The sequence below is a fragment of the Nicotiana attenuata genome, unplaced genomic scaffold (assembly GCF_001879085.1).
Source record: "Nicotiana attenuata strain UT unplaced genomic scaffold, NIATTr2, whole genome shotgun sequence".
Lineage (NCBI taxonomy): Eukaryota > Viridiplantae > Streptophyta > Magnoliopsida > Solanales > Solanaceae > Nicotiana > Nicotiana attenuata.
In genome coordinates, this window is record NW_017675845.1 from 18,291 (window position 1) to 33,686 (window position 15,396).

General features: G+C 42.7%; 1 protein-coding gene across 1 annotated transcript in view; it reads left to right on the top strand.

The window, feature by feature from the left end:
- Positions 1–837, top strand: part of LOC109220511 — a 4,788-nt gene extending 3,951 nt beyond the window's left edge. The window contains exon 2 of the mRNA XM_019384977.1: positions 706–837. Coding sequence (XP_019240522.1) covers positions 706–837 — 132 coding nt within the window. The remainder of the gene's footprint in view (positions 1–705) is intronic.
- Positions 838–15,396: the final 14,559 nt, after the last annotated feature.

The window sequence follows — 15,396 nt, forward strand, 5'->3', positions numbered from 1 at the left end:
GTATATATATATATATATATATATATATATATATATATATATATATATATATATATATATATATATATATATATATATTTAACTAAAGCACATTCTAACGTTAATAGAGTAATAGATTACGATAATCCTTTTCAAACACGAATTCACAAAACTACCAATAATAGGACGAAATAAGTTCTCATTATATATAATTCAAATATATACCTTCTCTTCCTTAATTCCTTGATTGCTGCAGCTTTCTTTCAGTAGCATTCTGTAATGAATGAGCAGCACACTCCAACAGTACTTAGACGCAGTACTAGAGAGAAGCATTTGCCAAGTCACTTGGACCACTACGTGGTCCCCAATTCAAAAGGGAAAGTTGTATCTGTCAAACCGTTAGAGAAGGGACAAGAATTGCTTGGCAAGAAATAGCATATATAGCAGCAACAACAATTCGAATAGGTGTGGATGAAGTTTGCTTTTTATTTCATTAGCTACATTGTAGCAGTCTGGGACCTCTCTTTTCTTGTTTGTCATTTTTTGTTCACTGTTTCTCCTTGTTTTCCGAAGGATTGAGGATCATATAGTGTTACCCTTCAATTCAATTGAATATCATATCTTGTTTCCTTACATTTGGTGCTTTCATTGAACCTCCTTCTACAAATGGGTGACGGTGCGCACAATACTCGGTTGGATGAAGCTGTGAAACACCTCTAAGAACAGTCAGTTGTTCACACCAAAGCTCTGGACTCCATCCACAATACCCTTCAGGATATTGCTGCGCACATGGCTTCTCAGAGAGCTCCTTCTCCGACGCCGATGCCGATCGCTACTAGCCCTTCTTCCTCTGTGTAGGGTCAATCATCGATGCCGCAACAACAAACTGGATATAAGCAACATATATCACCACACACACCAGTTTTTAACGTCACTCAACCACCACAACAACAACAACCCTCTAATCACTTTCGCAGAGACAGAGCAATTGAATTGCCAATGTGCGACGGTAACGCTGCGGAGAGTTGGATTTTCCAGGCCCATCAGTATTTCGACCACTTCAATGTTTTCGACGAAGAACACATCAACCAATGTTCCTTCTTCCTTGAAGGCGACGCCAGAGATTGGTGTCAATGGATGTACCGGAATCATCAGTTATGTGGTTGGACTCATTTGATGAGAGCTTTTGTGACTCGTTCTGGAGCAAAATCATTGGAATCACCGGAGAGTTTGCTTGCAAAATTGCAAATGACTTCTTCCGTTCATGACTATCTCTCCCGTTTTGAAAAGCTCGCTAACCGTAGGACGGAGATGTCACCGCCGATGTTGAAACATTGCTTTACTTCAGGGCTTCTACCAGATATTAAGGCTGATGTGCTTTCGTTTCGTCCCGTGGACTTGAATGAGGCCATTGGTTTGGCCTTTTTACAAGAGCAGAAATATTTGGCCCAACCCAAACAAACAACCCGGCCCACTTCATTCTCTAAACCACAGCCTCTTTCCCTGCCATAACAAACCACTTAGAACCCTAAATCAACCACGTCAATCTCTCCTTCTTCACAGTCTTCGACTGCCTCTCTTCCCGGAGTTGGCCGCATCCCTTTTAAAAAACTAACACCGGCGGAGGTTCAACGCAAACGCGAGCTAAATTTGTGCTTCAATTGTGACGAAAAATACCACAAGGATCATCGTTGCTTCTCTACACCCCAGCTTTTCCTTCTTCTAGCAGATGACGAAGCCCTTGAGGATCCTCCATCGGAATTGTTACCACCACCATCTGATTCCTCTCCTCATGATATATCACCTGCCTCACCCTCTCTTCTAACCATCAGTCCCACGCCTTGTCTGGCGGACTACACTCCTCCACTATTCGCTTGACTGGCTACATCAAGGGCCTTGCAACTCAGATTCTCATTGATGGAGGTAGCACTCATAATTTTGTCAATCCTTGCTGCTAGGAAACATAAATTGGCTATTGAACCATCTACTAAATTTTCTGTTGTGGTTGGAAATAGGCATGCATTGACGTGTCTTGGAGTGATACATGATGTTCCTATTACTATTTAAGGTTTTTTTCCCACTAATTTCTTTGTCATTGATCTTCATGGGTCTGACCTTGTTTTGGGTGTGGTTTGGCTAGCCACACTAGGTCCTAGTACTACAGACTATGTCAACCGTCTCTTTGAGTTCAACATTTCTGGGCAACACATTTGTTGGGTAGGTGAACCTTTTTCTTCCCCAACCCAAATCAATATGTCCACCCTTCGTCGTTTTTCACAAACTGATGCCATTTCTTATCTCCTGTGGTTAGATCTCCACTCTACATCTACCACTTCTTTACCTGATTATCCTCAAGACTTATCCCTTCTCCTCCAATCCTATGATGATGTATTCAAATCCCCTGAGTCATTTCCACCCTCTAGACCTCAGGACCATCGTATTCCACTGCTTCCGGGTGCTATCCAATTAATGTGCGTCCTTATCGGTACCCCCATTTTCAGAAGGCTGAAATTGAACGCCAAGTGTCCGAAATGCTTATGTCTGGTGTTATCCGTCCCAGTTCAAGTCCTTATCCTTCCCCTGTTCTATTAGTTAGGAAGAAAGATGGGACATGGCGTTTTTGCTTTGATTACCGGGCCTTGAACTCCATTACAGCTAAAGATCATTTTCCTATACCTACTATTGATGAACTGTTTGACGAGTTGCACAATGCTCGCTTCTTCTCTAAACTGGATTTATTTGCAGGGTATCACCAAATTCGCCTCCATCCCCCGGATATTGAAAAGACTGCCTTCCACACTCACGATGGGCATTATGAGTTCACTGTTATGCCATTTGGGCTTTCGAATGCCCCCTCCACCTTCCAGTCCACAATGAACTCCATTTTCGAACCGTTTCTTCGCCAATTTGTCCTCGTATTTTTTTGACGATATTCTCATTTATAGTCAATCATGGCAGGATCACCTAGCTCACCTTCGCTCTGTATTTGACAGTCTTCGTAGCAATGCTTTAGGGGTAAAAAGATCAACATGTCAATTTGGTCAGTCCTCCATTGCCTATTTGGGTCATATTCTATCTTTTGATGGCCTTCAAGTTGATCCAGAGAAAATTGCTGCTATCATATCTTGGCCCTATCCTTCATCTGTCAAAGATGTACGTGGATTCCTTGGCCTAATGGGCTATTATCGACGTTTTGTCAAAGGATACGCCCAATTGGGTTCACCTCTCACGAACTTGTTAAAGAAAGATTATTTCCTTTGGTCTGATATGGCTTCTGCTGCTTTTTTAAAACTCAAGAAGGCCATGAGCTCCGTTCCTATTTTATCCTTGCCTGACTTCTCCAAAGTCTTCACAGTGGAAACAGATGCATCGGGTACAGGGATTGGTGCAATGCTATCTCAAGAAGGTCATCCCATTGCCTTCTTCAGTTAGAAATTGTCTTCAAGAATGCAGGCTGCCTCGACTTATAATAGGGAGATGTTTGCTATCACACAAGCTGTTCAAAAGTGGCGGCAGTACCTATTGGGCCGCAAGTTTATTGTAATCACAGACCAACAACCTTTAAAATCCCTCACTAGTCAAGTGATCCAAACACCCGAACAACAACGTTGGCTCAGTAAACTAATTGGGTATGATTTTGAGATTCTTTATAGACTGGGAAGACTCAATTCAGCTGCCGATGCTCTTTCTCGGGTTCCTACATTGCATGCCCTCACCTTGGCTGTTACTGAATTGGCTTTAATTGACTGGCTGCGGGCCTTGAACAAAACAGACCCTGAGTTATTAGCCTTGCAAAGGAAATTGGAGAGTGATCCAACTGCCTGACCTCACTTTTCCTTTCAGGAGGGTTTTCTTTTATTTCACAACCGACTGGTTGTCCCTCGAGATACTAAGCATCGCAAATTACTACTTGAGGAATTTCACTCCTCCAAAATTGGTGGATATGCAGGCATCTCTCATACTTTTCATCGCCTCACTTCCAATTTTTATTGGGATAGCATGCGGATAGATGTGAAAATTTTTATCATGACTTGTCAAATCTACCAGCAAATGAAGAACTCAAATTTGAAACCTGCTGGACTGCTTTCCCCTTTGCCAATTCCAGAGGTTATCTTCGAAGATATTTTAATGGATATCATCACTGGTTTGCCTCCTTCCCATGGTCGCACTGTTATTTGGTCATTGTGGATCGTTTGTCCAAATACGGCCATTTTATTGCCTTGCGCACAAACTTCACCGTCACGACCCGGATTTCCCTCCCTCGGGAGTCGTGATGGTCCTACTAATGAAAGCTAGGCAAGCCAACCGTTTAAACAAATTACCCTTTTTCCCATTTTAATTCTTTAACAAATGTGAATCAACAGTTTATAAACAACGGAAATTAAACAAGCGGAAGAAATAATTAACCCATTTAAATAATTCCAATACGATTTCATAACTTCACAGACGGTCTAGGAATATTACAAAAAAAGTCTGAAAAATAAATAATATAGTGTTTCTGAAATACGTAAATGAAATAGGATGAAGGGATAGAGGGAGACGCCAGTGCTTGCGGACGCCCGCCTGCAGGATTACCTTGGATCTCCGTATGGACTGAAGGCAGCCACCCAAAGCTAAGGTCCAAAAGCTGCTGTGCTGGGATCAGCACACAGTGCAGAGTGTAGTATCAGCACAACCGACCCCATGTGCTGTAAGTGCCTAGCCTAACCTCGGCAAAGTAGTGACGAGGCTAGGACCAGACTACCAAATAAACCTGTGCAGTTAAATCATATACGGCAGAAAGTAAAAGCAGGAATGTACAGTTAAAAATGGGAGGGGGAAACATGCTGCGGGGGAAACATCAATTAAGAATAGAAAGACAGCAAGTAAATACGAGGAACACCATATCTCAATTATCAACAAGAACCAGAAATCAAGCAAGTGCACGGCATCACCCTTCGGGCTTTTACTCTCGTCCTCACCAAAAGAATCAATATAAACTGTACGGCATCACCCTTCGTGCTTTTACTCTCGTCCTCACCATAAAATCAATATAATCGGCACGGAATTGTACATCGTGCGGCACGGCATCACCCTTCGTGCTTTATCACTCTCTCACCAAAACAATACACAGCATCACCCTTCGTGCTTTAACACTCTTCCTCACCCAAACAACAATCACAAGCAATAAGGCAAGGAAGTAAGTAAAATTGCAATAAAATCCCGGCAAGGGAATAATAGTTCAACAATCAAATCCCGGCAAGGGAACAATATCAAAAGCATCAACATCCCGGCAAGGGAGATAGCATTAAAAGCAAAAACATCGCGGCAAGGGAGACAATATAATAATTCTCTTCTCTTTTACACTTTTATTTCACAACTCATTTCACAACTTGAGACAATGCTCTATAAAGTTCAAATGCCAATTATACTTCTATAATTCATTATACAACTTGAGCCAACACTCTTCGATACTCAAATACCACTATTTCCTCCACAAACTTTACTCAACAATAAAAATTATCACAAAAGGCATGACCAATACAAACGGAGTCATAATAATCATAATACCAGACTCACGTGCATGCTTGACACCAACGCATAGATACTCGTCACCATGCCTATACGTCGTACTCAACAAATATCACATAGCAAATAGGACTCGACTCCTAATCCCTCAAGCTAAGGTTAGACCATAACTTACCTCGATGCCATGAACACAATTCAAGTCTCAACTATCGCTTTACCTCTTGATTCCACCACCAATTCGCTCGTATCTAGCCACAAGTTACTTAATCACATCAATAAATGCTAAATGAATCAATTGTAATGCATGAAAATAAGTTTTCTAAAGTTTTTCCCAAAAAGTCAAAAATCGCCCCCGGGCCTACATGGTCAAAACCCGAGGTTCGAACCAAAACCCATTACCCATTCCCCCACGAACCCAAATATAAAATTTGTTTTGAAATCGGACCTCAAATCGAGGTCCAAATCCCTAAAATTTGAAAAACCTAGGTTCTACCCAAAACACCCAATTTCCCCCATGAAAACCATTGATTTTGAGTTGAAATCATGTGAAAAGATGTTAAATATTAAAGAAAACAAGTTAGAAATGACTTACAATCGATTTGAAGAGAAGTTGTCTTTGAAAAATCGCCCAAGAGTGTTTTGGTTTTGAAAGGTTTTGAGAAATGGAAGATTTTCGGCTAAGTTATAAATTTGCAGGTTGCATGTATCACAATTGCGACCAGGGTTCGCAATTGCGAACCCCTCAGATTGCTACTCTCGCATTTGCGAAGTCGCTTTTGCGATAAACTTGTCGCATTTGCAACGTCGCTTTTGCGATAAAGTCGTGCACAGGTCTCTTCTCGCATCTGCGACACATTGATCGCATTTGCGAGCCAGGCTTCGCAAATGCGAAGCCTGCAGGCCTGCAACATATCAGCAAATTCCTAAGTGTAAATTTCATTCCGTGGCCTATCAAAAATTCACCCGAGCCCTCGCGGCTCCAAACGAAACATGCACACCAATCTAAAAACATCATACGGACTTGCTCGTGCATTCAAATCACCAAAATAACATCAACAACTATGAATTTAGCATCAAAACCATGAAATCACTTAAGAACATCAAATTTTTCAATTTTCTCAAATAAGGTCCGATTCACATCATTTCAAGTTCGTTTCTTACCAAATTTCACAGAATCAACTTAAGTCACATATATAACCTGTACCGGGCTACGGAACCAGAATACGGGCCCGATACCATCAAATTTCAAACACATTTCATTTCCAAAAACTCATAAATATTCCAGAAAACAATTTTCTTTAAAAATTCATTTCTCGGGCTTGGGACCTCGGAATTCGATTCCGAGCATACGCCCAAGTCCCATATTTCCTACGGACCCTCCGGGACCGTCAAATCACGGGCCCGGGTCCGTTTACCCTAAATGTTGACCGAAGTAAACTTAAATTCATTTTAAAGGATAAATTTATCATTTTTCACAGATTTTCACATAATGGCTTTTTGGCTACGTGCCCGGTCTGCGCACGCAAATCGAGGTGAGACAAAAAGAGGTTTTTAAGGCCTAGGAACACAGAATTTATTTCTAAAACGAGTGATGACCTTTTGGGTCATCACATTCTCCACCTCTAAAACAATCGTTCGTCCTCGAATGGACATAAGAAGGAAGTGCCTGAGTCGGGGAAAAGATGGGGATAACAGCTCCGCATGTCGGACTCGGACTCCCAGGTCGATGCCTCAGCAGGCTGACCTCTCCACTAAACACGAACAGAAGGGAAACTCTTCGATCTCAACTAACGAACCTCCCGGTCTAGAATAGCTACCGGCTCCTCCTCATAGGACAAGTCCTTGTCCAGCTGGACAGTGCTGAAATCTAACACGTGGGATGGATCTCCGTGATACTTCCGAAGCATGGACACATGAAACACTGGATGCATGGCTGATAAGCTCGGCAGCAACGCAAGTCTGTAAGCCACCTCTCCCACTTGATCAAGAATCTCAAACGGGCCAATAAACCTAGGGCTAAGCTTGCCCTTCTTTCCAAATCTCATCACGCCCTTCATAGGCGACACCCAAAGCAATACCCGCTCACCGACCATGAAAGCCAAATCACGAACCTTATGGTCGACATAACTCTTTTGCCTGGACTGAGCTGTACGAAGCCTATCCTGAATGATCCTGACCTTGTCCAAGGCATCCTGTACTAGATCCGTACCCAACAATCGAGCCTCTCCCGGATCAAACCATCGAACCGCTGATCGGTACTGCCTACCATACAAAGCCTCATAAGGAGCCATCTGGATACTCGACTGGTAGCTGTTGTTGTAGGCAAACTCTGCTAAAGGAAAAAACTGATCCCACGAGCCTCCAAAGTCAATTACACAAGCTCGGAGCATATCCTCCAAAATCTGAATAGTCCGCTCGGACTGCCTGTCCGTCTGAGGATGAAACACTGTGCTCAACTCTACCCATATGCCCAACTCTCGCTGAACTGCTCTCCAGAAATGTGAGGTAAACTGCGTACCTCGGTCCGAAAAGATAGACACGGGCACACCATGAAGACGAACAATCTCCCGGATATAGATCTCAGCTAAGTGATCGAGGACAACCCCGCACTACTACAAAGTAGCAAGAGTGGTCGAAGCAGCTTTTACCCGAGAAGGTCGGGTCGATTTCCACAAGGAGCTAGAGATGGGAATTGAGTTTCTCTCTAAATTAGAGATGCATAATTGCTCCTAATTGCACTTCTAATCATAGTTGATTTTGATATTACTTCTAAATTTATACTAATAAGATGCTAATATTAAGCTAAGTTAAGCTATGAGTAAACTATTGAAGGTTGTCTAAATAGTTAAAAGGTACTAGGGAAGTGACTTTCTCCTAGGTGGATACTTGACGGGTTCTCGAGTCTAAGGCTAGGTTGTCATGTTGGGGATTATGATATAACCATTGCACGATACTACTCACTCTATACCTCTCGGTAGTTTGAGTGATTTTGCCCTAATTGACTTTCTCAAGACCAATTGGGTATGATAATTTGTGCAAGCAATTGAGGTTCAAGTCGGGTATTACTATCTCTAGGTTTAACCCTTTAATTGGGGCTATCAATCTCTTGAATACGCCCTAATTCCTTGTTGAACTAATTTTCCTAGACGCAGGCTCTCTTTCTCAAGAAGAGGCCAAGTCAACTAGGCACAAATTAGTGTTTGCAACCACTAATCCAATAATAAAACCATAAATTAGTCCAAATATCAAACACCCATAGACATTCAAGCCTTAAAACACAATACCCATCAAATACCTACACTAGGGTTGAGCCACAAACCTAGCTAATGGGTCTAGCTACTCATGATAATAGAAGAAAACAAAGAAATAGATGAAGAAAAACCCATAATATTTAATTACTAGCTAAAACTTGAAGATTCAATGATAAAACTATTGTAAAATTACTCAAAATAGTAAAGGAACACTGTTCACGAGCGCAACTCTGCTTAAAACTACAACTGATGACCTAAAAATGGGAAAAGAAACTATTTATACGAGTCCGCATTTTCTGGACAAAAATACCCTGCGGGGGTAGTGCAGTCCGCACAAAATCGAGTGCAGCCGCACTGAGGATCTTGGCTTAAAACTTCTGCTCTCTGAACTTGGCCACCGCGGGCCGCAAAAAATGCACCGCGGCCGCAGTGGATTCTATTGCGGTCCGCACAAAAAGGACCGCGGACCGCATTGGAAATATTCCCCAAATTTGCAACTATCTGAACTCCAGCTTTTGCGGACCGCACAATATCGAGTGCGGCCGCATTGATTCCATTGCGGTCCACACAAATTGCTTCGCGGCCGCAATGCTTGAGTCTCCAAAATAGCACCTCTCTGAACTTCCTTTTTGCAAAACGCACAGAATGGAGTGCGGCTGCATTGGTCCTGTTACACTGTGCTTGGACTTGTTCTTGGTACTTGTGCAAGTTTCACTCCTTTTTGAGCTGGTTTTGACGAATTGTCACCTTGTTGACCAAACCCTGCAATCAAGTACAACATGTAAGCCTTTGGGACTATTTTGTACACATTTCTAATCAAAACTCAAGTAAGAAGGAGTTTAAAATACATCATAATCCTTAGTTATCAACTCCCCCAAACTTAAGCTTTTGCTTGTCCTCAAGCAAACAAAATAAGACTCACCCCTTAAGAGTAAATCCAAGAAAATTTAGCTGACCTAACGTGACCTCATCTAGCATCAATTGGGACTAACAATTGCCCTCAATTCAAATGAATCATTAACAACATTCACTGTTTTAAGCACCATGGATTTAGTGCGACACAAGAGCATCAAGAGTTGACTCAACACATCAAAGAAACTCTTCTATTACTTTGGTCATTGTGGATCCAGAACTCACACGTCCTCAACTCTCCCTAAGCAAACCTCACCTTTAGAAAACTAGCACTCAGTACGAGGTTAATGGAAATACACTCATCTCTCTCAAAGAAAAGTCACAAGTCCGGCTCTAAGTACCATATGCTTGCCCCTTATGTGAGTCACCACTAATGTAAGCTTCATTCAACTCAAGATCAAATAGGGCTTTTGTGGAGACATAGTGAAGGCTTTTGGTTCAGGGTAGGAATTGTTTGGTCTAAGTAGGTTCCATCTTCCCTTTAGCACTTCTTTTGCTTCATTTTGGCATATATTCTCTTGACTTTTAAAGTCCTTTAACTTCTTTCTAAGGGGTTAGAGAGACACACTGTCACTCTTTCTTGTTCATTTCAAATCTTTTTATCCTTTTTTAGCTTTCCACACCTTTCATCTTTTTACTTTTATTGAATCCCTTCATTATTTTCTACATTGAACATTCTTTTTGTCTTTTTCGTTTTCTTCCTTTTTCATTGGCTTTCTTTTTCTTCATTTTGTACCTTTTTCCACTTTGTTGCATTCCTCATCTCTCCCCCCAAACTTATGCTTTTGCCTTGTGCTAAGGAAAGATCGGGTGCCAATAGAGGGTATTTTAGAATGGGTAAAGGCTTATATCATGGTTTTTGAAAGAAAAAGGTCTATGGCTCAAAAGAGTTGACTAGGGATTTTATCATTGGTAGGCTACGGAAGTGTTCAAGATATCATTCGGATCAAGGAGAGCGTATAATCACATCTCAAGTCAAATTACACTTAGGATTTCGCCCAGACAAACATTCAGGGCAAGTTCTAGACCAATGGCTCGGGACTTGGACTTGCAATTCAAATTCTCAACACACAAGCTATGAGATTTCTAAAGACACAGAGTCGGGGGCCCACAACAACCTTGGCTAAGATTTGAGCAACACAATGGTCCCGAAAAAACCACTTGATGATTATCGGCCAACACAAGAGTCTCAAGGTCACAACTTTCACCATCCTATACACAACGATTTGTTTTTGACCATAGGATCAAAGGGAAATGTCTTAGGCCCAAGTGAAGCTTTGCTTGAGGCACCCTTACCAACTAACTTCAAAAAAGCAAAAAGAAAACAGACTCAAACCCTTAAGAAGGTTGTCATGCCATCCATCATCGGGAAGAGCCACCTGGCTCACACAAATTCCACCTTTGGAAAGAACCGTGACATTAAGAAAACGAAAGTCTTACTGCAAAAACTCTAAAAAAAAAAGCTACGAACATAAAATAAGAAGCTATGAAAGGAAAAATGCGGAAAGTAAAAATGAATAAATACAAGAGGGGACTCAATCGAATATACAATAGGGAGGATGAATATATACATAAGAACGTAACTTTATATAAGACGCAAAAGTAAAAAGTATGAAAAGTACAATGAAATGATAAAGCTATATACATACCAAAGGTAAAAAAGAAAGCATAAAGAAAAAAATACTGTCATATATACAGTCATCCAAATAGGGCTACCCCCTTAAATGAAAGCTGGCATTGTCCTCCATGCCAACTAACCAAAATAAGCACAAAATAAAGAAGAGAGGAAAAAGAAACTCCTTATGGGCCCTCTGTCTGCATAGGATCCTGAGTCTGGGTCCCTGGGTCCTTTGTCTACTCGGGAACCTGTGACTGGCTCCCTGTGATCTGTGGCTCCACTAGGACCTGGGCCTGGACCTGGACTGAGTCCTGGAGTTGGCTGGAGCAATCTCCCTGCGGGTACTCCAATTGTATGACTGCGTCGTCAGAACGTGGAATCACCCTCTTCCTCTTGGATGGCCTCTCTGACTCCTGCTCTGGTTGGGGCTGGGCTGCTGGCGCGGGGCTTGCAATAACAAATCCAGAGGCAGGTGATCCGCCTTAAACCACTCTACCTCCACCCGTAGCTCCTTCACCGACTCTTTTGAAGCCCGAGTCTTTCTCATTTTCTTCGCCTCCCTAGCAAGCTCCTTCAATGCCTTTCCATGAGAGTCAACAACATCTATGAGCTTCTTCTGGTTATCCAAAATATCCTTCAGAGTGTCCTCAACGGACTGTGGGACCTGTGGCGAAGGAGGTGCTGATTGGGCTGCCACCGTAGTAGATAATATGGACAGCTTAGAAGTAGCTGTCTGCATCCAGTTGTTGATGCTGGCAAGGGTCTGGATCAGGCGGTGGGAAGTCAAGGGGTATGCAGTGGATGATGGAATCTGTGGAGCTGAAGAAGTAGAGGGTCCTGAGGGTCTGGGCTTGCGGGATCAATTTGATCATACCCTTTCCTCTACCCCAGGAGGACTCTCCTTTGCCTGGTTGTTTTCTACCACCGCCTCGTGATTGAACCATTGTCTACAAGCAACATTCAGTTGAGCCTTGTTAGTATCAGTAGAATCAACGAAATTAAGAATTCCAGAAAAATTATTGCAGACAATCAATAGTTGCAAAATGCGGACCGCACAAAATGAAATGCGGCCGGAAAGAGGCTACCGCGGACCGCACAAAATCCATTGCGGTCCATGCTGAGGTGGGGTTCAAACTACCCACTCTCTGAATCTATGCACCGCGGACCGCACAAAATGCATTGCGGTCCGCATTGAGGCACCGCGAACCGCACAAAATCCATTGCGGCCGCGATCCTTACTTGTCAGCTCTCAGAATATTTATCATCCCGGTCCGTACAAAATAGCACTGCGGACCGCACAGGAGCTCCGCGGACCGTACAAAATCCACCGCGGTCCGCGGTGAGTGCCCAGCAGCAATACCAACCTAGGGTTCAAGTTTTTCACATTTTTAGTCCAAATGTTCACCTATTAATGATTCACTAGGTGTGGCATCAGTGTTGTAACTAATTATTCCTAATTAAAATACGATTAAACTAACCTATGCTGCAGAATTAAAAGAAAAAGGGAAGGAAACGAAGAAAAACTAAGAAAAAAAATAAAAATTCAAAGAGAATAACAAAATTAAACAACTAAGGAGGAATTAAAGTTACCAGAAGTGAGATGCAATCTTGATTAATGAGCCTTAGCAGTTAAATTCGTGTAAGAAAGAGTGATGAACAATAATTTTCTAAGCTCTGAGAGTAAAAAGGTCGAAAAGTTTGAAATGAGGGACTCAGGTCCTCTTTATAGAAAAACGTTATGGGGCCCATCTCACCTACCCACCGCTGACCGCACAAAATGGCACCGCGGTCCGCGGTGCTCAGAAACATGAAGCACTGGGAGGTTGTCCACTGCGGTCCACAAGAAATCCAGTACGGCCGCAGTGGTCCACCGCGGACCGCATAAAATGCAATGCGGCCGCGATGGAAAACTTCAGAGACCCCTCACTTTAGACAAATCACTCTGCGGTCCGCATTGATATCTTGCCCCCGCACAAAGGCCTTTGCAGCCGCACAAAATGAAGTGCGGTCCGCATTGCAAACCTCAGAGAGTGATCATTTTTCAACTTGGTCCTGCACTGCATCAACACAATCCTACAACATCTCACAACCAGTCAGTAAAAATTAAAACCTACACTACAAAGAAAATCAAAGAAAAACAAAAAGAAAGACACACGGTTTGCCTCCCAAGAAGCGCCTGATTTAACATCGCGGCAGGACGTAAGTTGCCATCAAATCACTTTAGATAAAGAAGTGCAAGCACGTGGCTGTCATCAATCTTGCCTAGGTAGTGCTTGACCCTGTGCCCATTCCCTCTGAAAACCTCCCCATTTTTGTTCTTCAACTCAAGTGCACCAAACGGAGTCACAAACACCACTTCAAAAGGTCCGCTCCATTTCGACTTAAGCTTTCCCGGGAACAGACGTAACCGAGAATTGAACAAGAGAACCAAATCAACCACTTTGAACTCCTTGCCATGAGCATATTTATCATGAAGGTACTTCATCTTGTCCTTGTACAAGGACGAAGTAGAGTAGGCATGGAATCGGCATCAAGTTCATTAAGCTGTTCCACACGAAGATTTGCTGCCACATCCCATTCAAGATTCAGCTTCCTCAAAGCCCATATGGCCTTGTGCTCTAACTCAACCGGTAGATGGAAAGCTTTCCCAAACACCAACCGATACGGAGACATACCAATCAGAGTCTTGTAAGCAGTCCTATAAGCCCATGGAGCATCATCCAACTTCTTTGACCAATCGGTCCTATTTGCATTGACCTCTTTGACAATATACTCTTGATTTCCCTGTTTGAGACTTCAACATGGCCACTAGCTTGAGGATGATAAGGAGTACAAACTTTGTGGTTGATACCATAATTTGCATGCAAAGAGTCAAAAACTCTATTACAAAAATGAGACCCCCCATCACTTATGATTGCACGAGGAGTGCCAAACCTTGAAAAAATGCTCTTTTTGAGAAACGAAACAACAGTTCGGGCCTCATTGTTGGGTAAAGCCACGACTTCAACCCACTTTGAAACATAGTCAACCGCCACAAGAATGTATGTGTTCCCACACGAGCTAACAAACGGGCCCATAAAATCAATGCCCCATACATCAAAAATATCAACTTCAAGAATAGTATTGAGAGGCATCTTATCTTTCTTCGAAATTCCACCCGCTCTTTGACATTCGTCACACCTCTTCACAAGTTCACTTGCATCTTTGTACAAAGTTTGTCAATAAAACCCACAACTAAGAACTTTGGAAGCCATCCTCGCCCCGCCATGATGGCCACCATAGGGAGAGGAATGACAAGCCTCTAAGATACTCAATAGCTCCTCCTCCTGGACAACCTTCGGATCACACCATCCGTGCAAATCTTGAACAAGTACGGATCATCCCAATAAAAATCCAAACTATCCCATTTGAGCTTCTTCCTTTGGTTAGAAGAGAGCTCACATGGGATTATACCAGTCACAAGAAAATTAGCAACGTCCGCAAACCATGGCATACCATTCACCGGCACCGATAGGAGTTGTTCATCGGGAAATGAATCATTGATATCTAGGCCATCACGAGGCCTCCCCTCCTCCTCCAAGCGGGACAAGTGGTCCGCCACTTGGTTTTCACTACCCTTCCGGTCCATAATCTCCAAATCAAACTCCTGAAGTAACAAGACCCATCGCATCAGTCTAGCTTTGGAATCCTTCTTCGTCATCAAGTACCGGAGTTCGGCATGATCAGTATGGACTATGACCTTGGCACCCATAAGATACAGTCGAAATTTCTCCATCACGAACACAATAGCCAAAAGCTCTTTCTCAGTCACCGTGTAGTTCACTTGAGCATCATTCATTGGCTTGCTCGCATAATACACCAAATGAAACATTTGTTCACTCTTTGACCCAAAACCGCCCCAACCACAACATCGCTCGCATCACACATGAGCTCAAAAGGCAAGCTCCAACTAGGTGCGATATTAATAGGAGTGGTGGTCAACTTGTGCTTGAGAAGTTCAAAGGCTTTCATACATCTCTCATCGAACATGAACTTGGCATCTTTTTCCAATAACTTGCATAAGAGATTCACTACCTTCGAAAAGTCTTTGATAAATCTCCGGTAGAACCCCCGCATGACTGAGAAAAC